The sequence below is a fragment of the Protomyctophum parallelum genome (genome assembly GCF_964188405.1).
Source record: "Protomyctophum parallelum genome assembly, chromosome: 18".
Taxonomy (NCBI): domain Eukaryota; kingdom Metazoa; phylum Chordata; class Actinopteri; order Myctophiformes; family Myctophidae; genus Protomyctophum; species Protomyctophum parallelum.
In genome coordinates, this window is record NC_139716.1 from 18,864,540 (window position 1) to 18,890,721 (window position 26,182).

General features: G+C 42.3%; 1 protein-coding gene across 1 annotated transcript; it reads right to left on the reverse strand.

The window, feature by feature from the left end:
• Window positions 1–744: 744 nt before the first annotated feature.
• trmt44 (tRNA methyltransferase 44 homolog) lies at window positions 745–20,229 on the reverse strand. Its single transcript, XM_083788412.1, has 11 exons — window positions 19,701–20,229; window positions 18,903–19,020; window positions 17,865–18,084; window positions 17,679–17,747; window positions 16,175–16,282; window positions 15,201–15,272; window positions 13,379–13,485; window positions 12,785–12,968; window positions 9,228–9,585; window positions 1,436–1,552; window positions 745–1,192 (listed from the first exon to the last, which is right to left on the reverse strand). Exons 1-11 carry the CDS (start codon window positions 20,038–20,040, stop codon window positions 945–947), a joined length of 1,941 nt encoding a protein of 646 aa, XP_083644538.1. The 5' UTR covers window positions 20,041–20,229; the 3' UTR covers window positions 745–944.
• Window positions 20,230–26,182: the final 5,953 nt, after the last annotated feature.

Genomic DNA, 26,182 nt, shown 5'->3' on the forward strand with positions numbered 1-26,182 from the left:
TAAGTTTTTTTCTTCTTTCTAATTATTTGTTCGGCCGAAAAAATTGTGTTTGTTGTCATGATTCATCACGACAAGTTGGCCGCGGCGTAAACGTCTTTAAATAAATACTTTCTGAAATGTCTATGAGGAAAATGAACGGAGAATCATTTCCTGGGCCCTGGTAGGGGGCGGGACTGTCTGCGACGCTCTATAGTGAATGACAAAGGTTTGTGCCTGGCGAACCTGGACAAAGGTTCAACAGAAGGACAAATGCGTCTATACACTACAAGACTGATGATACAACAAGGTTATTGCTCAGTGTGAGAAGTCAAAACACAATTGCACTTTATTATCCTTTTTATGCCTCCTGAAAAGCACATTGAACTTGCCATTGTTTAAGAAATAGGCCTACAAATTAACTTATTTTGCTTACTCGAATAATTCACATTAACTTCCAGCAGTTAATTTAATTTATCTTACAGGTCAAAATGTCATAGCATTGCTGCAGACTGAAAAACATAGTCCACAGTATGCAGCATTATTTAACCATGAGACATTAGCTCTCAGAGCGGTACTGTACACATTTCCATTGGCTTTCAATAACAAGTCAAATACTCTAAAGCAGTGGTTTTCAACCTTTTTCATATCAAGACCATTATTTATTCTGCATGAGCCACGGACCAGATTTAGCCTCTCAGACCCAAGACTTTGAATATTTTGTTGTCGTTGCATAAGATTTTGTCGACTGTGTTTAACAATAATGTAACTCTTGAGTGTAAAATGAAGCCAAATGGACCCATACGGGTCCATTTGGTTTCAATTTACACTCTCAAGAGTTAAAGATCTAAGGGTCCATGTGGTTACCAACTCTCCATCATTTAGCTGTGGACCACCTGGAACACACTCAAGGACCACTGGTTGAAAACCACTGCTCTAAAGTCCAAAGAAACGCATGAATGAATAAATCAAAGGACTGAGTTTTTCATCTTTTTCAGTGGTTTGGTGGAGGGTTGCAGGTCATCTGCTCCATGGGCGAAGGCACACTCTTGAGCCTGTAGGGGGCATCCCTGAGGGTGGTGGCTGTGGAACCAGCAGCATCGAGTTTTCAGAGCACCGGGGCAGCCAGAGGTCTTCCGCTTGGTATTTGGCCTGGCGTTGCTTTTCTTCTTTAATGGCGACCTCCAGTCTCGTATATAGACCGTCCCTCCTTCCACTGCAAGAAGGACAACACGATAATTGATGTTACAAGAACAACTCAGGATAAACATGAATAAAATAGAACTTAATGTAACATTAATTTTCCCCTGGCAAAGGGACAGAACAAATCTATTAAAATCAAAGCCATCAAGCTGACATTGGACATGCCATACAAGTGAATTACATTACACTACATTAGAGATGGCAAGCAACAATCTCAAAATAGTTTTTAAGTGGTTTTAAACGGACTTGCACCTACCTCTAAAGACCTGATGGTTGTTCTTCAGGAGGGTCTGGAGACCTCCACATTCCTTCTTCAACACCTGCAGGGTGTCCTGCTGGAGCAGCTCGGCCACCTCTCTCACAGAGAGACTGCCTGACAGAGAGATGAGATGTTCAGTGGAAAGTAGACAACGTTGAGGAAGGCCCACTAGGCCGAAACGCGGACGTTGTCTGCTCATCAGAGGTAAATATCATGTGAAAAGGACATATGAGTGCTGGCATTTTCTTCTATCAGTGGGAAGTAGCCTATGGATGGAGGGAGGCGGGAGCTGAGATAATTAGTATAATTATAAGGTGGTCATTGTTGTCTCCACCAGGCCGAAGGCATGGGGGGAGAGTATGTTTTGCACTCCGTCCGTCCGTCCGTCCGTCCGTGTGTGTCCGTCCGTGTGTGTGTGTGTGTGTCCGTCCGTGTGTCCGTGCGCAGCTAATCTCGGCCACCGTTAACCCGGTCAATGCCAAATTTTGCACACACACTCCCTGGATGCCAACGATGAACCTCTGCCCCAAACTTTCCAGAACGGCCTGTTATAGCGCCACCAGGAGGCCGCTTTGTGCAAAACAAGTTTTTGCACAGTACACTTACAGATTTTGTCCAAACATCACGCAAATTGGTACACAGTCTCTCTAGAGCCATTCAACGAAACCAGTCTTTCAGATTACTCAGACTCCATCCTGATTGGTTAAGATTGGCTTCCAAAGTTCACAGGAGTGCTCAGTTTCAAACAAAATGCTGCAAATCATGAACACATCGCGTGATTTCTGTGAAATTGTGCACCCACATTCCCACTAGGCCGAGGACGAAATGCCACATGAACAATTTCAACTCAGCCTCAAGGTGGCACTATAACTGGCCGAAAAGTGTTTTCACCTCTAACTGCACGGATCTGTGGATAACTTTGTATGCCAACTCCCTAGAGGCCAAGGAAAAACCTTTGCCTGGAATTCTTCACATCTGCTCATCCTGGTGGAGACCTGTGCCCAGAAGGGCACTTTTTCTAGTTGATATATAAATCACCGACAGGGTGATTTATCTATAAACAATGACCACCAGCCATACATTATCCTGCTTATTACACGGCTACTTAATACATACATTAAAATAGTATTTCCTTACGTTAATGAAAGTATTCTATGTTGGCCCTGCAGAGTCGCCTCCGAAACAAGGAAGTGAGTGTTGATCAAATGGAATACATTTCCGGGTACTGCATCGTCTATTTCTCCCTTCAAATGTTTTTCAAAAACATTCTCGAAAGCAACATTTAGTTAAATGACATTGGGTGTTTGTTTACATGGCTGTCATTTTGGGTACAGCATCAAATGCAAGCTGTGCAGCCAGGTGCTCCGAGCCTTTGATTAGACAGTGGTCTGTTAACCGATAACATGAACCTTCACTGGATTGAAGGGAATCCAGGTGGTACGCAGCAAAATGATGGAAAGTTGGTAACTGTGTGTGTGAAATGAGTGTGTAAAATGAAACCAAATGGTTTAATTTTACGCTCTCAAGAGTTAAATTATTGTTAAGCATCTGCATTACTTAATTACACAATTAGAGAATGTAGAAGAATTGTTAGTTTGATCAATGTTTGCCGGTCATCTCCTAATGGTACCACATAGTGCTGCACAATAAATCGAAGATCTAGATTCAGACACCTACAGTATGTGATCTCATTTCTACATTTGAGCGAGAATCGTGCAGCTCTAGTTGGCTGTCCAATTCCTTTTAGTTACTCTTATAATTTTGCTAATTGCTACAAGAGAGATACTTTAAGTCGAGCACTTTGAAGTTGTCTGTTTAAAGCCAAATTTGTTTTTTGGCTTTTCTGCCTTTATTGATAGAAACTTGAAAGTGAAGATTTACAGGAAAGAGAGACAGGGGGAGACATGCAGCAAAGGTCGTCATGAACAGGACTCGAACACGCGACAGGCTGTCAGGCCAGAGCCTATATACTGTATGTGGCATGCGCCTGGACCATTTGGCCAGCGCGCACCCCACAGGTGCCACATATTTAATGTAGTAATGTTCAGCAACCACAGACTAAAGAAAGACAATAAATATTTTCAGGGAAACAAATGAGAATCGTGTGAGAATCGTGATCTTATTTTTGTCGGAGGAACATCATTTGAGCAAGAATCGTGCAGCACTAGTACCACATCAATACAGCATGGAATTGTGGACAAAATATTCTTTAGTCTTGGGTCTGATCAGGCTGAAATGTCATCAAATGGTGGTCCGTGCCCGTGGCTCAAAGGCCAAATAAATAATGGCCCTTGCCTTGATGTAGAAAAAGGTTGAAAACCACTGTTTAATGGTCATGAAGTGCCAGGAGCCTGGGTGGCTGGCATGGCTCCAGGATGACACTGCTATACCCTAGGAGTCTTACAGTACGACCAGCTGCACAGCACGGGTCAGTTCAATGCCAGTCGGTGTGTGCTCCATTAGACTCGCTGTCATAACAGCAGGAGCATTGCACCCCTCGCGCTCCCATCGGCCATTTAAGCGCTATGACTCATTGTTGTCACTACTGTAAGTGTTTGCCTCCCACGGCACGCACACACACACACACACACACACACACACACAGTGTCACAAACAGTGGATTGTGGATTGTGACCGGATCCATGGATCATGGATTAAAAAAAATTACAGGAATTACAGGAATAAAAACTACTGCAAAAACTACTCACACTTGTGTGACGTGAGTGGCACTCTTATTATACATCATCATACATAAGATCGAGATGACACCTATGCAATCACATTTTGTGAAGAACCGTGCAGCACTAGTTGGCTGTGTCCAATTCATTGAAGTTAATCATATGTTGTTGTTTTTTTTTTTTTTTTTAATATAAATATTTTCAGGAAGAAAATGAGAATCGTGTGAGAACCGTGATCTCAATCATTCTTGTGGAGGAAACTCGAGATTCACATTTGAGCAAGAAATGTGCAGCACTATACATCAGCCAATCTCACACATTCCGTGCTATACAAACACGTGCTCAAACACACCTAGGCCTACACACACCAAGCTGTGCATAGGAGGGGCTAGCGCCCCTCAAAAAAATCTGAATAATCCAATACAGTATTACCTAAACTAAGTGAAAATAGTAGCTCTATAAGCTCTTCTATTTTAACACAGTAGGACTTAAGTGGTATTAATTATATTTTCAGTTTGGTCAGTCAGTCAGTTTGGGTCCCGGCTGGGGGAAAAACTAATTTCTCTTTTGGGTCTCAAGTGAAAGGGTTCGGGAACCACTGCGTGTTTCTCACTGGGTCCATTTGGTTTTATTTTACGCTCTCAAGAGTTACATTATTGTTAAACATCTGCATTACTTAATTTACAAGAAGTCTACACAATTAGAGAATGTAGAAGAATTGTTATTTTGATCAAAGTTTGCCTGTTATCTCTCCTAATGATACCAACATCAATACAGCATGGAATTGACAACAAAATATTCCATAGTTTTGTTTCCGAGAGGCTAAATGTCATCAAATGGTGGTCTGTGGCTCAAATGCTGAATAAATAATGGACCTTGGCATGAAAAAGGTTGAAAACCACTGTTTTAAGCAGAGGAATATGGTACAGTTTAATACGTACAGTAGCAGCAAGACTTTCCATCCCCCGTCTGCTTCAGGTGGGGTTTTGTATTTCTGGTATGCCTCCCAGAAGGAAATTCGATCTGTATTGACCTTTGGTTTGTACAAATGACAAACTCCTCTTCCTTCTCTGACATATTGAGAGAGTAGAGCATCTCTCAGACTCTCACCATGTAGTTTGTAATGCTTCTTAGGGCTGTCATGAAGACTCATGATCATGAAAGTTTACTGGCCCAGTATTTGTCAAGGAAATATTTGCGATTAACGATTTGTGTCTTTGGCATTTGGACACTGGGAACATACATTTTAAAAGTGCATTTCCGTTTGGCTTTTTAAGTGTCATAAACAAGGATTTCACAGGGCGGCAAATAACTTAAATAATACAAAAAAATGGCTGACATATTCAATCATTTATACTTACTAGCCCTTACCCGTTGTGAGATATTTGCCCCCCCCCCCCTTGTGGCCTTGGGGGGTACTGCGCCCGGTGCGTTTTTAATTCACTAATAAATTCATTAATAATCATTAATGTGTCAAATCAAAAAAAGGGCTTCGTTACGCCCTCCATATTCATATGGTCAATGCCTGTGTGAAAAGTGGGAGCGATTGGTGCAGGCAATGAGGAGCTACGGATCTGACACTACGGCTCTGACACACAGACAGACAGACAGACAGACATTGTTAGAATTATAGTATGATGATAGTATCATTATAGTATGATATGATATACGAATATATATATATATATATATATATATATATATATATATATTATATATACTAAAATAAATCATAGAAATAGCCGATCTACAAGCTCACCTATTTCCTATATCTTTTAAAAATGTATGAACCTTTTTCAACATGGAAATTGATGTGACAACTATGAAAACTTTAAAAGTATTCAAAAATATGCGTGATTATCTCAGAAGGTAATTGCCGCCTAAACATGATTTCTAATGCTTCTACATGTTCAGTTTCATAACTTTCATACATGCATAACATGCATGTATGCATAGACCATACATGGGCTAACTGGCGGCCCGGGGGCCACATGCGGCCCCCACCTTCACTTAATGCGGTCCCAAGGTTAATATCAGAATACTGATATTATTGATTTCAGCTGTTACAATTCCAAACATGCAAATGTTTGATGTGAATGTGCCCAAACTTTGGGTTGCTAAACACATTTTTAATTGTGCCTTTGAAACACGCGATGCATTCTTGTGCATACTCTACTGTGAGAAAAACCTCTGGAGAATAAAACTTCCATTCCTGTGTCATGGCAGGTATAGCGCAGCTCTATAGTGTGAATCAGGGCAGACGGGGCAGACGTACAGCCCAGACGCAAGGGAACTCAGGGATTTAATATAATATCAATACATCGTTTAGAGATGCCCTTTACTGGCTGCAATGTTAATGGGGATTAATGGCAGAAGGGCAGTATTGACAATGTAGGCTCTGCCTTGAACTAAGACCAGGCACGGACGGACCATTATTAATGGCTTGGCTTTGTATACAGTCAAGGTGCTGAGCGGTGTTGCCTCTCTGCACAACGTTGAACACAGCCAGAGATTGATTGCCTGTTGGAAAAGCCTCGAGTTTCCTGCTCACGCCTATTCAAATTCATGCAAAGTGGAGATGACTAAGTAGCTCTAAAAATGCAGAGATCACACCAAATTCCACCTAACAAATCACACAGCACCGGCCATGCTCTTAACCCATTTTGGGCGGGAACCCCTTTTGGTGTAAGCATCATGTTATGCTTTAGATATTGAAAAATAGCAGATCTACAAGCTCATAGCGTGCCACCGAGCCACCACGAGCTTGTAGGTCTGCTATTTTTGAAGAATCGAAGAAAACTGTCAGGATGTAGAAGACATTTTTTTAATCTGATCTCAGGTCAAAGGGTTAAAGGACAACTTTAGTTTTTTTCAACCAAGGTTCATGTTTTAGGTTGTTATTAGAGAAAGTAAAAGATGAGTGTTAAACTTTTTGCTGCTTTGTTTCGTTTTACGGATTTTAGCTGTTTTTGACAGGGGGGCGGGGGCATTCGAGCATGGGGCTAAATATGTATTTATTTACCAAATATTATGGCAATTATTTTTTATTTTATTTATTATAGTCCTAATAGACCCCAGGAAATTACATCTGGCCACAGAAGATCGCAGGATCTACTGAATGTGAAGGAGGCCTACTGCGGGGAAGCCTCACTGTGTGTCGTAGGCTCAATATGTCAGTTTGACACATTCAGAGGATCTCGTGATCTTTTGTGGCCAGATGTAATTTCTTGGGGTCTAGTAGGACTATAGTAAAGAATAAAAAAATTAATCGCTATAACATTTTGTCAAAAAGTTCACATTTTGCCCCATGCTCGAATGCCCCCGCCCCCCTGTCAAAAACAGCTAAAATCCCTAAAACGAAAGAAAGCAGCAAATGAAAAGATAATAACACTCATCTTTTACTTTCTCTAATAACAACCTAAAACATGAACCTTGGTTGAAAAAAACTAAAGTTGTCCTTTAACTAAAGTTAGATCACAGAGCACGGGCCATGCTCTTAACTATACTAAAGCTACTGTAAGTGAATAGCTATGACGTATTGACAAAACTGCTACAACAGTCATTAGTCCTAGGCAAAGATTATACAGTAAAGTGACTGTGATTAAAGTCCCCATGAATACCAAAGCCAAGATGGCCCAGGGGCACACCACGCACTAATTATTTTCTGTTTTCCGTTTCCTGTGAGCGACACGATGGGCAACAAGAATAACTCTAGCTTGCGGTACAGTCCAGTTTGTCCTGAATCTGCCCTTTGTCGCTAATACAGCGACACATAGTGTAAATGGCTGGAATACCTCCATACAAATGCATAGTCATGCATAAACCATGGACGATGTGCATTATTCATCTCTATCCTAGATTACAGCACCTCGTCTCCCTTGATTCCTTTGCCCTCCCTCCCTTCATATTTTCCCCGTCTCTAATTTCAGCCTTGTGACAACCTGACAGAGAATTTTCTGTTTTAATCACAGTAGATCCCATCTCCTTATCTCATCCACCATCATTAGTCATTAGGGTGTGTGTGTGTGTGTGTGTGTGTGTGTGTGTGTGTGTGTGTGTGTGTGTGTGTGTGTGTGTGTGTGTGTCAGAGTGCCACATAGGCGCTGAAAAAAGTGTGGGTGGACCATCATTAGGGTGTGTAGTGTGTTTGTGTTTGTGTGTGTGTGTGTGTGTGTGTGTGTGTGTGTGTGTGTGTGTGTGTGTGTGTGTGTGTGTGTGTGTGTGTGTGTGTGTGTGTGTGTGTGTATATTATTTTGGAGCAAGCAGAGCAGGAGGTGACTTCCACAGCGTGCATTACTGACAGGGTTCAAGGGGGGGTCACCCTGTCGCTACGAGATTAAGAGATGGAGGCAGGGAAAGAGATGGAGACAGGGAAAGAGATGGAGACAGGGAAAGAGATGGAGACAGGGAAAGAGATGGAGACAGGGAAAGAGATGGAGGCAGGGAAAGAGATGGAGACAGGGAAAGAGATGGAGACAGGGAAAGAGATGGAGGCAGGGAAAGATCCCATGTATGCTCTAACCGCTACACTAGGGAGGCCAACAATTAACTATTGTTTTGAGAAGTACGAATATGTTCGTACTCCGCAGTATACTCCATATATAAGAGCAGCTTTTGACATTGGTCCAGTTGCTATGCAACGCCTCCGTCACCTCACACTATGGGATCTTATGGGAACTGCTCTCCATTTACCTTGGTTACAAGCAGGATTTTCAAAGGTCCATAACTTGGAATCTACGAGCGCTGTCCTTGGTGATCGTCATCCATCCAAAGTTTGGATGTAATTTGTGACATTGTCTCGCATCGCTCCCAACATGTAAACATTTCTGGCGAAAGGTAAACAGTGTGCGCTAATGCTAATGATAGCCAATTGTTACAGTGAGTGTGTGCATGGGGCTACAGCGGGGAGGAAACTGATTATTTTAAAGTGAACGCAGGCACTGGCACAGGCTAACTACATTTATGCTACCAGCAGCACAGAAAGAATTAATATTGTCAAGCAAAACGTCATAATCTTTTCAGTGACAGCTGGCGTTGAGAGGAAGTGAGGGCCAAACGTTACTGTGTTACGCACAAGAAATCGAGACCAATTAACTGGGAGTTCTTCCTACCTCCTTGGTTCCACGAGTTCAGAGAGTCCCCCTCTCCATCATCCCTGGTCAGTCCCAGTAAGGCGTTGGCGACCTGGAGGACCACAGCGTCTATGAAATCCCGGGGGAGGGACGCACAGTTCCTGACAATCTCCACTCTGTCTCTGGGCTGGAAGCCGACTCCCCAGATGTTCGCAGAAGTCCCGTCGGTGACGGCGTCGTCATGGCGACTGCCTCCAACATCGCCCTCAACATTTGACCCTTGACCCTGCGTGGTCCCAGAGAAGGTTTGGCGGCTCTGTATGTAACGAGCTCTCCGGTCCTCTGCCTTTGCTTCTTTGGGTAGCTCATAGTTCCTTGACTTCCCCACCAGGCACACCTACCAAAAGTCACAAAAACACAGTGATGTGTGATGGAAGAAAAAAGGAAGATAAATGTCTTCCTGCAAGGGCAAAAAATAAATATAAATAAATAGTACATTTTGATAATCTAACAATAACAATAGCAAAGCAACCATCTAATTACCTTCCATGTCTGGGTGTACATAGTACTATAGTTTCAATCAATATATCACAGTAGTATCAAATGTTTTTCCAACTACCGGTATATATATATATAAGTCACAGATTTGAAATCCTTCATTCCAACGGTTTATACTTTTATGAAAAACACATTTAAAGTGAAATATATTATCATATATATAGCATATATTAAGACAATTAACAATATATTCTGGGAAATGTGTTTATGTAGCCTTGTGTAGACAGCCTTCAATCTGACTTTGCAATACATATTGCCCCAGGAAGATTGAGTCTGGTGTCGCTCAATTGTGTGGGTAGTGGGTACTTCGGCAGAACAGCAGTAGTGGAGGACCAACCAGGGCCCAGTATGCAAATGTTAGGGCGGGCTTACCAGGCTATAACCAACCAGGGCCCAGTATGTGTGTGACATAGCGGGCTGCGCTGCTCTGATTGATTGTAGGTCTAACCAATTGAGATCTTTTTGTAACCAAAAAATCTACTGAGGGGAACCATACTAATATCCACGCAGTGATATTAGTATGGCTACGCAACGCTAGTGTTTAACTTGTACCAGTTAATGACCACAAGCCATAAAGCAGCCCTTCTGGAACAATAAAAATGTGCCGTAGTCCTTATATCCAGTCACAATCCTAAACTAAACGAGGTACAGGCAGACAGATGGGAAGTGAGGCAGGGATAAACTGTGCTTTATTTCAAGTAGACACTTACCCAAAACTAAATTTTAGTACTATGAATTACATTTCAATATATTAGGTGATGTATTATATCAGCTCATTCAACTGTTTTTTTGAGTGGTGCAACCACTCCTACAACCAGGAATGTCCGGGTGTGTGTATCATGTATCCGTCATGAGCACAAGTGGTGTGCGCATGCGTGAAACCAGCAATGGCCAGCAATGTCCGTGTGGGGTAATGCTGCGTGCGTGCATTTATTAATACCAGTAGGGGGTGCCAGAAACAGAGAGAGGGGTAGTGCTGAGAGAGAGAGAGAGAGAGAGAGAGAGAGGGGAATTGCAACACTCGGTTCACACAGGTGTGATTTTTTCCAATACACCTGCCTGCCTAGTGAACCTTCTGAACTTGCTTGCATGAAAATGTGAAAAAGATATTGATTAATTGATGTGACCCCTGAAGGAGGAATTTGTTTAGACCAGTGGCCAGTAGCTAGACGTAATTAATTGGTATTATGATTTTGTGGATCATTTGTCAACAAGGTTGCAACACCCTTGATTTAAAACAGGATTGGATCTGGATCTGCTTTTTAGGTACTCTGATCAAGCGCATCAGTCCCAACCATAGGGACTCAGAATCCCCCGTACCTAAACAGCAGATCCACAACGACAGGTGGTAGCTGGGGTGGAGGAGGGTGAGCAAACGTTTAGGCAGACAGCAGTGCAGCAGTATCAGTTATTCAGTATGCAACAGCAAGCAAGCAGGGATGAGCAGTGCAAACTTCCAGTTTAACCCATTTAGGCCTGACGGTAGCAGACCTACAAGCTCATAGCACGCCACCGAGTGGCACACTACGAGCTTGTAGATCTGCTATTTTTCAATAGCTAAAAAGTATAACATAATGCTTATATAAAACAACAAAAGGGGTTCCCGAGCCGGTATGAAGATGGCATGAGTGTGTGATTGGATGAAGTGAATCATGTGAGTGAGAATGTGATGCTGAGGCGGCCCAATGAACGGCCGCCGGCAACTGCACTGAGTTTCCGGATTGAACTTGCTCTGCGCATGTCTGTGACAGGCGCGACGTTCATGTTCCAGAGTGCCCCCATTTTGGGCACACATGCCCAGTGCAAGTAACAATGTCCCTTAGTCGCATCAGTGCACCTTACATTTAGCAGGTCTGTCTATGTGATGCTGCCGCACATACGAAAAAGTTCAACGCACCAGTGCAATCAACTAAAAGGTTAGCCTGGAGCCCCAATATATAAAATGGCATGAAACATTTTACATTTAAAGGGATAGTTCAGAATTTTAGGTTGTATGAAATACATTAATATAGTGGTTGCAACTGTATTAATTGATTGCCCGTGGTGGGAGTTCTGCTCTGGTTTTGGCGAGTAGTTCCGGTCATTTTGTGGGGGGCACAGGGGTCACGCATTAAAAGTAAATTAATTCACAAAACTAGCATAATTTGTCTCGTTGAGCTATTTCTACCATATAGTGCAACTTTCGTTTTTATTTTTTTTATTTTTTAATATATTTTTTTGCGGCTTACGCCTTTATTGATTTTTTTAAGGGATAGAAAGTAGGCTGACAGGAAACGGGAGAGAGATGGGGGGATGACATGCGGTAAAGGCCGTGTCGGGTCCGGGAGTCGAACCCGCGGCACACCGCGACTGGATCACCAGTCTGGTGCCCAGACTGTTACGCTACAGCCTGGGCCTACTTTCGTTAATTTTTTACCCCTATATCACACGGAACTATGTTTTTTGTGTCCATATCACTACGGCCAAAACATTGTTCCATGTGATAGAGGGGTCAAAGTTGCACGAATATTTTGGAAATAGGTAAACGATACAAATGACGCCAGTTTTGTGAATTAATTTACTTTTAATGCTTGCCCCAGTGCCCCCCACAAAATGACCGGAACTACTTAATATCCACCAAAACCAGAGCAGAACTCCCACCACGGGTCTCGGGCATTCAATTAACAAATGTACTGCTTCTGACAGAACGTTCCGCCAGTTGGAATCCAACCGGCAACTGCTTCTGGCATAACGTTCCGTCTGATAAGCTTTATTATTGATCAAACCATCTTTTTTTCTTTAGCGATCCTAGACCGGATTGCGCAAACGCGTTGCCGGTCACCTCCCTTTATACAGGCTGACTAAAAAATGTATACATACATAAGTTACCTTTTACCCAATCAACATTCAAACATATATTAAATACGTCACCATCAATTGCCAATTATAACCATTCATACTATACCACTTTCGGTCCAGCCGACCACAGTACGAGCGCGCTCTGCTTGCGCAATCAATAATGCAGCTGGTAATTAATTGATTTAATCAATTCTTCTTACCCGTTTAGTAGATGGAATTCTGAGGCAGTCTTCGTCAGTGTTGAAGCCACTAGCTTGGCTAACCTCGGTGATGAAGTCTATGTACTCTTTATACTGGGACTTCTTACACTGACGTCTCTGGTACTTCCCATAGAAGTCAAAAAAGCAGCAGGGCAGGACAAAGTATCGGCAAGTGTAAGATGACCTGCCAAATTCAATCAAAGTATGAAGACAAAACAATCTTTGGCATGCAAGGCACTCTCTGAGAATAAACAATTGTTGTTGTGTTTCCAAATCTGTCATCAGTTAGTCAGCTTGTTAAGTCTCAGAACTGTATAAGCTTCAACAAATGAAGACCATTTCGTTGGGAGAATCCACCACTTCTTCTCTCTATTAAGACGAAACAATCTCCAAACTAAGGCTTAACATCCCCACCAGGTGGAGGGCATTTGTAGCACACACACACACACACACACACACACGCATGCATGCACGCACGCACGCACGCACGTTTCACCCTCCTCAACCCGAACAGCAATATTAGTCCAAATTGGATACAGTAGATCAGCTAGTGCTTGAGAGGCTGAGTGAGATTGTGTCTGCCTGATGACTTGCCTGGCCGCTATGATAGGGATCCACGGCGTGAGCTCATCAGAGTGGTTCCCAATCAGCCAGTCTGCAGCGGGGAATAGGAACCCGTCGCCAGGAGTGATTGCCTTTTCCTGAAATAGCAAAGACCCCCAAAACACAAGAGCTCCTTTAGATCAAGGAGAAACACACAATTTGACAATGAATCACTTGGTCAGAAACTGATTGTGACCTGCTGGCGCTACGGCAGTATGGAATCATGCTCTGCAATCTCCATCAAACCTTTAATGACATGAAGAAGGGCTGGGCGAAAAATACCAATTTCTTTCCTTAATATCGACATTGTGACGATAAAGTCAACTCTTTCAATAAACATAAAAAACAGCTAAACTATCAGATCTACAAGCTGTGTTATGAGCTCATAGAAAGGCTATCTTTGACAATTTCTGAATGCATAAATGAATGCTTAATTGATTCAAACCAGGAAAAGACAACACTTAGGGAAGGCCATATTAAGATATTACGATGTCCAAAATCTAAGACGATATCTAGTCTCATATCATGTCGATTTAATATGTTGCCCAGGCATAATAAAAAGCATGCATATCTGAAATGTAGCATGAATAAATAGATATAAAACAATGTCTTGGGAATTCACTCCATCGCTAGACCAAACGTCAGCCTTACAAAGAATAGAGGTTAAAAGGTCCAAATGAAGTTTTTTTTAATGATTCAAATTTGTATTGCTTTTTCAGTTTAGTCACAAGGGAATAACTGAGAATGTACATAAAATAATCAATACAAACAATTAAGACAACAAATGAAACAAAACTAGACAAGAATGAAGTTTAAGGACAGTGAGTCCCTGTAAGAAAGTAAGTAAAGTAAGTAAGTAGCCTTCTGCCCAGACTAGAACACAGTCAATAATGGATGACTGGGAGTGGGTACAGTAGCAGTCAGCAGCTTGTTGTCAAATGAAAGATTGAAGTCGGAAGGCAAAGGGGAAAAGTACAGCATGTCCCTATGCACACAGTCTGTTCATTTAACTCTGAGAGCTAAACGTGATCAATAATAATGAAACCTTCCGTTCTGACTGTAAATCAAAGTGCACATCCATGTTGCTCGTCACATATAAAGAAAGAGGTCAAAAGCAGTTTAACAGTTCTAAAATTTTACGGTACCGGGCCGGCACATGTAGCTGTTGTCACATACTGTCAATCCTAGTATAAGTAAGTAACAGTAGCTCAGTCAGTGTATTCAAGTTGAAAATCTGGACTAAATAAAAAAATCACACACGTGTGAACTGAGTGGTGCAATTTCCCCCCCCCCCCCCCCTCTCTCTCTCTCTCTCTCTCTCTCTCACTCTCTCTCATTAGAGTCACTACCCCTCTCACTGTTTCTGGCGCCCCCTACTGCTATTATTAAGTCACATACTCATGCTCACACACACAGACACACAGACACACAAACAAGTACAAGGACATTGCAAGCTGGTTGTAGGAGTGGTTTGCACCACTCAAAAAATACAAAAGCATCAGTGTCATTTTTAGATTCTAGAGCTGGCTATTCAAAAATAGATATTTTTGAAAAAAAATTAAATCGTTTAGGAAAATCAATAATTGAATAATTTTGAATTTCTGAAAACTACTGATTTAGAAGACCTTTGTAGAATTGGCCTCAGGTCTTAACTTAATGGGTTGAGACAGGAGATTTAAAGGAGCCATTACACTTGCCATATGACTCATGTTCGCAGTTTAATATAATGATAATGACTCGCTCATTAAATGCCTGAATTAGTCACCCATTAAGCCGTCATCTCCCACCTCCTGTCCTACTGAACTTCTCTCACCTCCAGGAGGGTTTGAGGGCCATACATGTCCCAGATCTTCCTCTTGCGTACGTCGATGCCCTTTCCAGGGTGCTGCAACACAAGATGCCATGACGATCAGCACTAAATTAATTGCCTCATTCAACCGGTTCAAGGCTAGCCTCATCCACACTCTGCCGCTCTGTGTAATTTCAATGATCACTGCCACAGTTTCTGATTAGGCATATAATGCTGCCGATTAAATATTGTTTAGATGTATATGAAATATGAATCCCCTCACCTGGGCCGTGACATTCCCATGTCATCAGCCAAATCCACCAGTTACTATCGGGCTACTTAAATAACCTCTGCTTGAAAAATCGGTTTTCCTACATGGCCTAGGCCTGCTTTGTTATAAAGATGGCCTGTTTAACAGAGCAAATCTACCCAAAGAAATTCAAATTGCAGTAACTAAATAATGTGAATACCGGTATATAAATAGTATATAATATACAGTATATTACAATTATTTTCACAGCACTTTCCATACATTGAATGCTCAAATTATATTACATTTCATAACACAACAAAAACAATAAACTCATTCAGCAATCATTCAACTGCTACCATAAACACCTGTTTTGACATGATATACAGACAAATACATAAAGGATGCAATCATTTATATGCATTTATTTTCCAGTGTCCTATATATTGTACAGTTTTCCATTCATTATTGAGGACTTATTGTGCAACTAGTTTTTCATGTTGTTCATTCATTAATTGTAATGCACCAACTTCACCGAGACAAATTCCTAGGATGTGCAACCACACAATTAAAATGTAAACAATTTAAACCCTATATACACACTTCCTTGACAAAATCTCTTTCCCACAATAGACAATCTGCAAGCTCACAACAACACAACGCATTGTGAGCTTGTAGATATGTCGTTTTCACAGCATTGTCACCCATTAAGACATTCCCAGAATAGTGACACCAGAGTTCAACATACCCCTTCATTACACAGTATGTGAACCAGGAGGCCGTTTCCACAGCCCAGGTCCACGAATGACTGCTTGTCAGTCAAGTTCTTCTCTGCTCGCTCCTCTGCCCACAAGACCTAGAAAGACAGAACCAGATAATTGCATTACATTGTGACACGATTACATTTTCTGTGAGCTTCAGCTTATAGATTGGCTATTCTCAAGCTAAGATATGTAGTGTATATGACTATATGTAGTGTGGACTCCAGTCAACCAAGTATAGTGGTTACCGGTAAGTTATTTACCTGTTTTGCAGAACGTCTTTCCACCAGTATGCACTGTGGACCTTTACCCCATTAGTAAGGTTTTTGTTTGTCGTTTGTTCTTTTGTTTTTATAGAAATTGATGTAAAGCATACACATGTTCGAGTTATAACAGCTTACTGGTAAGCCTTTTTTCTAAAGCTAATTCATATCCCAAAAGCATACAGTAGCTGCTGTTAAAAATGGTCTTTGGTCACAGCGTGAGTGCAAGTAATATAATACTACTTTTCTAGGTGAATAACTAAATATTTCTCTATTTCTCTTGAGCGTGTCTTGAGTGTACAGGGTTTGATGAGGTCTGGCCATATGGAGCCTGTCTTGAGTGTACAAGGTTTGATGAGGTCAGATCAACAAATAGAATGATATTTTGCAATAAGCTAAATAGTCAAATACACAATTGCTTATTACTTGCACGAGCAGAGCACCGCAAGTACTATTTTCGGCTGCGTATGTCTGTGACACCCCTTGGCCAATCAGGGATTGTGACTTTTTGGTGACACCCTCGGCCAATCAGGGATTGTGAATTTTTGGTGACACCCTCGGCCAATCAGGAACCACCGTTTTTACATAAACATACGTAGTTACGTATAAACATACATATTAGGCAATCCCTAATTGGCCGAGGGGGCCACCAAAAATACACAATATGTATACATTATGTGGATGACAAACAATTTGAGTTTCAAACTATAGGACACTTAAAACATTTAGAACCTGTTGTAGTGGATATCTGGAACCGGATTTGTATAGTCATATAACTCAGACGTTTCAATAACTTGGTTGAGGTAAGTTTCTGCTCGCGCACAAAGGCCATTCATGGCCAACTTGTGTGCGAAGCGCAAGTTGGCAGCTCGTCAGAGTGCATTTCTAGTTTTAGCTGTGGTTGAAGGTTTTTGTTTGGCTGCTTAATTAGTAGTAGCTAGATGGAATATGTTGATGACTGTTGGACATGCTCATGTTTTCAGGCTACTCTTCAGCTGAGTGACAAAACAAAAGCTGGAGTTGTTCTGCCACAGGTCAGCCTCCAAATTAGTTCCAACTTGCTAGTGGCACTCTCCAGGAAAGAGCTGGCAATCAGACTTTAAGGTGACATTTATGTAATGTTATGTATATAAACCAATGCAATAATCTTTGCAAACATGCCTAAAATATTTGTATGAAACTATATTGTTTGGGACTTGTAAGTTGTACACTGTGGCCTAAAACCCACCAAGAGATATGTAGCAATAGCAACGTCTTCATAGACAAACTTCTCCGGATCAGTCACTTCAGGCCAAACCTAGGACATAAAAATAGAAGCATTCAGTAAAAGAATATGATGACAAAAGAGATTTTGATTAAAAAAACAAAAACAAAAAAACAATAGCGACAGAGCTTTTGCACAAACGTTGAGTACCTTCACCATGTTCCTGTACTGGTCTTTAAGCTGCTGGTATACAACACTGTACTTCTCCACAGGCAGGAGAGAAAGCGTGCTCTTGAACTCACTGGCTCTACTTTCAGTTGCCCAACGCCCCAGTTTAGGTAGGAGGTCTCTGGACAGCCAGGGCAGCTTGGGGTAAGCCACTCCATCAGAAAACCACTCGTTCGGCCTGAAGACGTGAAGCTCCAAGAACCTTCAGGTCAGAGGGCGAAGGTATATACGTTTAACTTTTTATGCTCTACAGTTTGACATTTTAACCACACAACACCCCCATATGTACTTAGTCAATTTGACATGAGATGGCTCTTTAGTCTGTACTTGATTGGTCCACTCTTTTCTACTTCTAAACCAAATCTCAAACATTTTAAAATAAGAATAATAATAATGTACATGCTAGCGTTCAAGTGGTTAAACAGAAAGCATGCCTGAAACCAGTACAGAAAGTCTGCAAAGGAGAAATAGTCAATATGCATTTGCGTATGGTGCAAAGTGTGATTTTTCTCTTCAGTCAGAAATCTAATCTAAATCTAAATATGAACACATTTAAACGGTTTTAATATGTGTGGAAGTGTGTCTGATGATTGATCATATGATAATGATCATATATTGTTTGTTTCATTTTGATACCGGCATTGACATGAAAACGTTGGGGAACCACTGTGTTAATGTGAAATAATTAAATTAAATTAAAGTGAACCATCAATTATGCAGTCACACTCACTGGCAGTGGCAGGCTATGATCTGCACCTTTCCCATGCCAATTTGTACTTTGTACTTTGTGTTGAAGAGACTGAAGACTGAGACTGAAGAGACTGAGACTGCCCGACCCCGGGCACTGTTCAATAGAATCTATTCTAATTTCTATCTATTAGGAGCAGTGGTGAGTATCTGCTCCTAATAGATAGAAATTTGAATGACTAGATTCAGAAGAGAAATGCCATCATCTATGTGCAAATGTACTTGCCCCAAACCCCAAGAACAACTACTGATACGATAGTACTTTTCAGTTACCATTCCTGACAGGCCTGGTGGAAGAGGCGGATCTGATAAATGTTGTCGGTTTTTTGAGACACGTGCCCTTCTGAATCCTCTTCAAAGGGAACAAATGTCACCCGTTGTCTGTCAAAGTCTAGAAAGGGAGATGGGGACAATGCTTTAGTCATCCATTCCTCACACAACATTTAAAGATGGAGTGCCACAATTTTTGTGTTTTTCATGTGTCTATGATATGAGGTGACAGTACTTCATTAGACACCCTGGAGTCGTTTTTATGTGCAATGGTGTATTAACTTTGTATTTAGGGTTTCTTCCTGGAGGCTGAACCCTTGACAGTCAAACGGGCAAATGAAAAAAACAGTAATATAGTGACATCACATTATTAGCCTCTCCCCTAAACCCCTCCCCCTTTATCATACAACTACAGCTGTGGGTGCGGCTTAAGTTCAGGTGGATCACCACCTACCAGGCATACATAATGAACTGGTGGGAGAGTCCACATAAAAAAAAGGATTTTAACAAATACAGTACACTTTTTGGAAAAGGTTATTCCTCCTTATATTATAATAATACCTGATGATCATGTTTTAGGGTGGGAAAAAAATCATGGTACTCCATCTTTAAAAATGCTGAATAAAGGCAGCAATACTGAGATTCACTGTTACAAACATTGACTTATTTCTCCAGCATCAATATTTGTCAATGAATGGCCTGGCCCTCATTGTAGAGAAAAAAGTTACTGTATCTTACATCCATTGTGATAAATAAATACATATAAAATAAATGTAAAAAAAGAAAAGAAAAGATACCTACCTTTGAGTATAATTTCTTTGTGCAGATTTGAACCATAGCAGTTCACTTTAGGAATGAATGTTCTTTCACTAGAGGACCAGACGCTTTCCTCCTTTGCAGATGAAGAAGGTCCACCTGTCAAGAAGGACAGAAGCTCATCTCTGTGTGAGGTCCAGTCCACTAGCAGACATCCCACTGCTTCAGTGTCCACATCCTTAACCTCGGTCACTTTGGCTCCACAAAGGCGTTTGTTCACAACATGAGGTTTGTTTATCCACACGTCGACGGCTGACCAAAATCCGTCGGGTAGACCCTTGTTGCATTCTCCGGGAAATAATTGTATATCAAAGAGTTTGGGCATAATTGTATGATATCATATCACACACTGATGTGTGTCTACTCTAGATAATTAACTTGGGTAATAATAAAGTAAATGGTGTTAAGAGTATAGATAAAGTCCATAGGTAATAAGATTATTCCAGTAGATATTATCCCAGTAGAAATAATCCTTTTGCTTAAAGTTTTTGGATGATAGTAAGTAGCCCACTAGCCACTAGCCAGAACAAGCCAATGTCGCTTGGTGATGACGTTTACAGCAGAAAAAGAAAGTATGCAACACCTTAGTGCAACACCAAGAGCAAACAGTAGAGTGTGCTATTGTTCTTAATCACGGGACTGTACAGGACTAATGAGTGCAATGCAAGATATTTATACAGAATTGTATCAAATGAAAGATCCGAATATTTCAGTGGCATCCTTGGCTTGAATACCATCTTCCTTTCCTCCTCCCAGGCCTTTTTTTAGTTGACAACAAAGCTCTGTAGATTGAGACAAAAACGTAATAGTAAAAGTTGATAAAAAGTACCAAATAACTTTAGTCTTTAAAACTATAAAGAATAGGTTCAGGAGGAGGCCTTTAACTCTAACCAGTGTTTTTCAACTGATGTTGACCCACCAGGGACCACCATCCTGGCTGATTTTGACCCAGGGACCACCATCCTGACTCCTACCAGATAGGAGAGAGAACAAGCTGTTGATAAAAAATAACGATTAGTTTATACATTCTCTAATTGTGTAGACTTCTTGTAAATTAAGTGATGTTGATGTTTAACAATAATTTAACTCTTGAGAGTGAAACCAAATGGACCCGTACCGTACGGCATGGTACGGGTCCATGTTGGTTTAATTTTTTTGCTCATACAGATTCATTGGTTAACAACTCGATCTCCATCATTTAGCTGGGACCACAAGTCACCACATGGAACCCCCGCAAGGCCCACTGGTGGTCTCCTCTCCGGACTACTGGTTGAAAACCACTGATCTAAACGCCCAAGATATTTTACCTTTATTTTATTATTTTTGCGTTTTTACAATGCCCTAACCCCTAAAAATGAGTTATTTAGGTAGTACAGCAGCTCACACACATACACACATGCACTACAGCCATACAGCGAGTCATCATATCATGATAAGAGAGATGATTACAAACTACAGTCAGAAGCCAGAAGTTAAGTTTAGAAAAAAGAAGAAAAAAAAGGGGGGGGTTTTCTTTCTTTTTCTTTTTTTGCCAGGGGGTGCAGTGCCCCCCCTGCACCCCCCCAAGCTCCGCCCATGGTTAGTGGTCCAGGTACCCGGACTGTTAGTCTGGTATAGGCTGGTATTCACACATTTCTTCTAAAAATAAAATCTAATAAAAGGTAATATGATGATTGTGACTACTGACTATATATGCTGCTTGACATCAAGCAAATTCAAAAGGCCAAAGGCATTTTTATTATTATTAAATCACGTACATTGCAGGTTTTATGTTGAGTATGGGTCCCCAGCATGTAGAAACTGCCGGATGCTAACTTGCATTATGTTGAGCAATTTTCATAATTGGCATAATATGTGACCATACCATTAACAACTGTTTTAAGCCCGATGAGTGTTTTTCTGCAAAACCAATGCTTGGAATGGATTCAGCATCATGAAACCCCCCTAGTTTGACACATCACATGCTAGATAAAGCATGATGACATTTTGAATATTTTGCCTTCTATATGTTGTTAATGGTATGGTCACATATATATGCCAATTATGAAAATTGCTCAACATATGCAAGTTAGCATCCGGCAGTTTCTACATGCTGGGGACCCATACTAAACATTTCTAACATAAAAGTTAGAAATGTCCGGGTTCACATGCTGGCTACTAGACTAAATAGTAACTAGTGACTAAAAATAATAATAATTGTAGTAGAAGTAAAAGTAATGAAAATTGGAAATACTCCAGTAAAGTAAAAGTACCTCAAGTTTGTACTTAAGTACATACAGTACTTGAGTAAATGCACTTTATATTGTAACTCCGCTGATCTTGTTAACTCCAGGACTATCAGTTAAGAAATAACTTCCCACACTGTAAGCTGACACTCATAAATGGAATGAAGGAATCTGAACTTCAGATAAGATTCAAGGCAGCGGGATGGGTGTATGCGCACGCACGCACACACACACAGAGACACACAAGGTGTACATGCGCATGTCATACGACAAAACACCAACCTGGAGACAAAACACAGTGTCAAAAGGTGGACCGTTCTGCTTTGTGGACTAACCGTGAATTATTAAATTCTGGTTTTATTGTTTATTTCAGTGGTTCTCAAAGGTCCGGGGACCTGCATGGGTCCCTATAATGGGGTTCCAGGGGGTCCCCAGCAAATGTGTTAATATAAAATCTAAATCTATAATTTATATCTATAAGAATATTAGAATTAGAATATTAGAATATTTAGAAAATAGTCTATACAAATGTCGCATTTCCTACCTACCGGTAAATTGTTTTCTGCGTATGAATTGTATAGTTTGGCTATTTTCAAAACATCTTGATCGTCTGCAGCCAAATATAATGTCAAGGACCACCAAATTAATTGTACTGTTATAGAAAAGCTGTATATGAAATGTGTTACATGTACACAAATTAATTCATAAAAATGTATAACAATAAAACAATGAAAAAAAAAAAAGTAAGTCTGGAGAGGTTAAGCTGGCCAGTGGTACCATCCTGTTCTTGGACATGCAAGTGACACAGCACAGCACCACACACTCACAGTCTTCTGTTCCCAGGGCCACAATGGCATTGCAATTTATCAATGTCTATGTCCGCTCACTGCGTAGGTGAATTATGCACTTTTACCAGAGCCCTGTTAGTCAGCATGACCTGTTTCCACCTCTCACGACGAGGACGTAGGGTTGGACTTCGAGAGGCATGTACAGTGCCTTGCAAAACGATTGCATTTTTTTTTAATTATTTTTATTATAGCCTTTCAGTTTCAGTATGTTTGCAAGGCACTGCACATATATTTTACTTATTGTATTATATAGAAATCTTTTTAATTTTACTGAACTGTATTTCTTATTTCCTTTTTTTATTTTTTCCATTTATTACTTTTTATTGTGGGCTCGAGTAGCAGTAGTAGTAGTTATCGTATATCTTTATTCCCTGTTTTCCTGCTAGGCTGTGACGTCATGTGGGTCAATACATCATTGAGTAAGGATCTACTCGAGCCCACACTGTCTCTTCGGGAACAGTATTTTCTAGTTAGGGGTCAAGCCCATTTTAGCAGTTTTAAGCTATACCTTGGGAACTGAAGCTCACACTCATTCATCGAAAGACTTCTGACCTTTAGATCTCTAGATGAAAAAAGTGTTTTTTGCATTTCCATACATGCCAATGGAGTCTGACTGTATATCACGGAATGTGATGTATGATGAAAGGCAGCGCTCACCATCACGGTGTCAAAGCCGCAGCATTTATTGCATACAGCTGGCCTACAGGGCACGGCTCCGTGGATTCATCTATAGGCACTACTCAGGAAAAAAAAATCCAAGATTCCAAGATCCACAATGTGGACCTCAGGGTTCATGTGGCGAGCCTGTGACAGTCATCATTTATGACGTTTCTATGACTTATTCAAATCTGCATTTTAACTGTAATTATTGGAACTGTTCACAAGACATAAGGTGCTGATCCATCGAGCGGTTTGTGTTGGAAAGACAAACCCTCTTAGATGGGTAGCCTCCTGCAGAGCCTCGCCTTTAAAAACAATATTACTATTGGTTATAGACAGCACCTTTGTATAGCCGCCATGTACTGTATATCCTCCATCACCAGAGTGGGATGGGGGAACATTTCCCTTTCCTCTCTATGGAATTGTCCTGGCCAAAATGTTCAAAGAACTTCTTGAGTTTGAGGACTGACTGAACTTCTGGCTCGACGATAGCCGGCGCCGGCGCCGGCTCTTCCTCAGTCAAGGGTTTATCACTGGCTGCCACTGCAGACTCGTCCTTTAGGTCCCCTGGCTCTGAACAGGGTGTTGGTTCATAGAACGTAGCAGTGAATGGGGAGGTGACAGGACTGGCAGCTGCTGCAGACTCTTCCTTGATAACTGGGACTCTTGGTTCTGAACAGAGTGTCATTTTGGAGACGACAGTAGTGGTGGGGATGATGAGAGTGATGGGGATGATGACAGTGATGGGGTCTGCTTGCAGCTGCACAGCTGCAGTTATCACAGCCTTCTCAAACATTGCTGAGGATTCAGGACTGGCAGCTGCAGCATACCTGTCCTCAACCACCTCGATCACTGGCTTTGAACAGGGTGCATCATCATAGAAGACAGCTTTTAGCAGCATGGCTGCAGGCTTTGCTGCTTTCTCGAACTCCACCCAGGGTCCAGGACTGGCATTCACCGCAGATATCTTGTAGAAGGCAGCAACGGTGGAGGTGGTGGGGTCTGCTTTCGGCTGCATGACTGCAGGGCTCGCCACTGGACTGGTGGCCGATGGAAACTCATCGCCAATCGTTGGGGGCCCTGTCTCTTCGTAGATGCCAGTAGTGACAGGGGTCAGTGCTATTGCTGAATCCACCAAAGGTTCCGGACCGGCAGGCGCTGCAGACTCTTCCTCGACTGCTGGCTCCGAACAGGATGCCGGTTCATATACAGCAGTGGTGGGGGTGGTGACATTCATGGGGTCTGAATTCAGCTGCATGGCCTCTGGCTTCGCCACGTATTTAAGTGAGGGTCCAGGACTTACAGCTCCTGTAGACTCTTCTTCAACTGGTGGAATACCCGGCTCTGAACAGTGTGTCTCTTCATTGAAGGTGGCAGTGACAGTGGTGGAGTCTGCTTTCAGCAGAGTTGCTGGCTTCGCCTCGTCGTTATCTGCCAAGGGTTCAGGACTGGCAGCCATTGCACACCTGTCCTCAATTGCATCGTAGAAGGAAGCAGGGGTAGGGTCTGCTTTCAACTGCACAACTGCAGGCATCGCATCTTCTTCTGCCTCTGCAGAGGGTTCAGAACTGGCAGCTGCCGCACACTCGTCCTCAACTGCTTGGACCCCTGGCTCTGAACATGGTGCCTCTTGGCAGAAGGTAGCAGCAATGGGGGTGGTGATAGGAGTGTCAGCTTTCAGCTCCACTGCTGCAGGCTTCTCTGTTGTCTCTGAATCCACCAAGGATTCAGGACTGGCAGCTGCTGATGGGGTCATAACAGGAGTGAGGTATGCTTTCAGCTGCACGCCTGCAGGCTTTTCATCTTCTTTGGCCATTGCTGAGGATTCAGGACTGGCAGCTGTCACACACTCGTCCTCAGTTGCTGGGACCTCTGACTCTGAAGAGGGTGTCTCTTTGCACAAGGCAGCAGCAATAGGGATGGTGACAGGGACGGGGTCTTCTTTCCGCTGCACAGCGTCGAGCTTCACTGCTTTCTTGAACTCCACCAAGGGTTCAGGAGTGGCAGCCACTGCACACTCATCCTTGTCCACTTGGACCACTGGCTCTGAACAGGGTGTCTCTTTGTAGATGGTTGCAGCAATGGTGGTGATTACAGAGGTGGGGTCTGCTTTCAGCTCCACGTCTGCAGGCTTTGCTGAATCCACCAACGGTTCTGGATAGGCAGCCACTGCAAACTCTTCACCAGCTGCAGGGTCTCCTGGCTCTGAATAGAGGGTCGGTCCAGCAGCTGTGGGGGTGATGTTAATGAGGTCGTATTTCAACTGCATGGCTGCAGGCTTTGTGGCCTTCTTGGGCTCTGCTGAGGGTTCAGGACTGGCAGCCACCAAATCCCCCTCAACCACTGGGACCCGTGTCTCTGCACAAGGTGTCAGATGGTAAAAGGCAGTTGCCGTGACTGCGGTGGTGGGGTCTGCTTTCAGCAGCGCAGGTGGAGCCTTTGCCTCTTCCTCTGAGGGTTCAGGACCAGCCGTTGTTGCAGACTGGTCCTTGTTTGCATCATAGCCGGCATCAACAGTGGGAATGATAACAGGGGTGGGGTCAGCTTTTAGTTGCACATGTTTTGCATCTTCTTCGGCCAGTGCCAAGGGTTCAGGACTAGCAGCTGACACACACTCATCCTCGAACCCTGGCTCAGTGATGGAGATGGTGACAGGAGTAGGGTCTGCTTTCAGCTGCACGGCTTCAAGCATTTCTGCCTTCTTGGACTCCACTAACGATTCAGCAGTGGCAGC

Excerpts from the sequence above, each read along its gene's own strand:
- trmt44 (XM_083788412.1), bottom strand. The coding sequence starts at position 20,040 with ATGCCCAAACTCTTTGATATACAATTATTTCCCGGAGAATGCAACAAG. Across the intron at positions 16,283-17,678 it reads CTATTGCTACATATCTCTTG|GTCTTGTGGGCAGAGGAGCG; the intron begins GTGGGTTTTAGG and ends CTGTCTTTCTAG. Across the intron at positions 15,273-16,174 it reads ACATACTGTGTAATGAAGGG|CACCCTGGAAAGGGCATCGA; the intron begins GTATGTTGAACT and ends CTTGTGTTGCAG.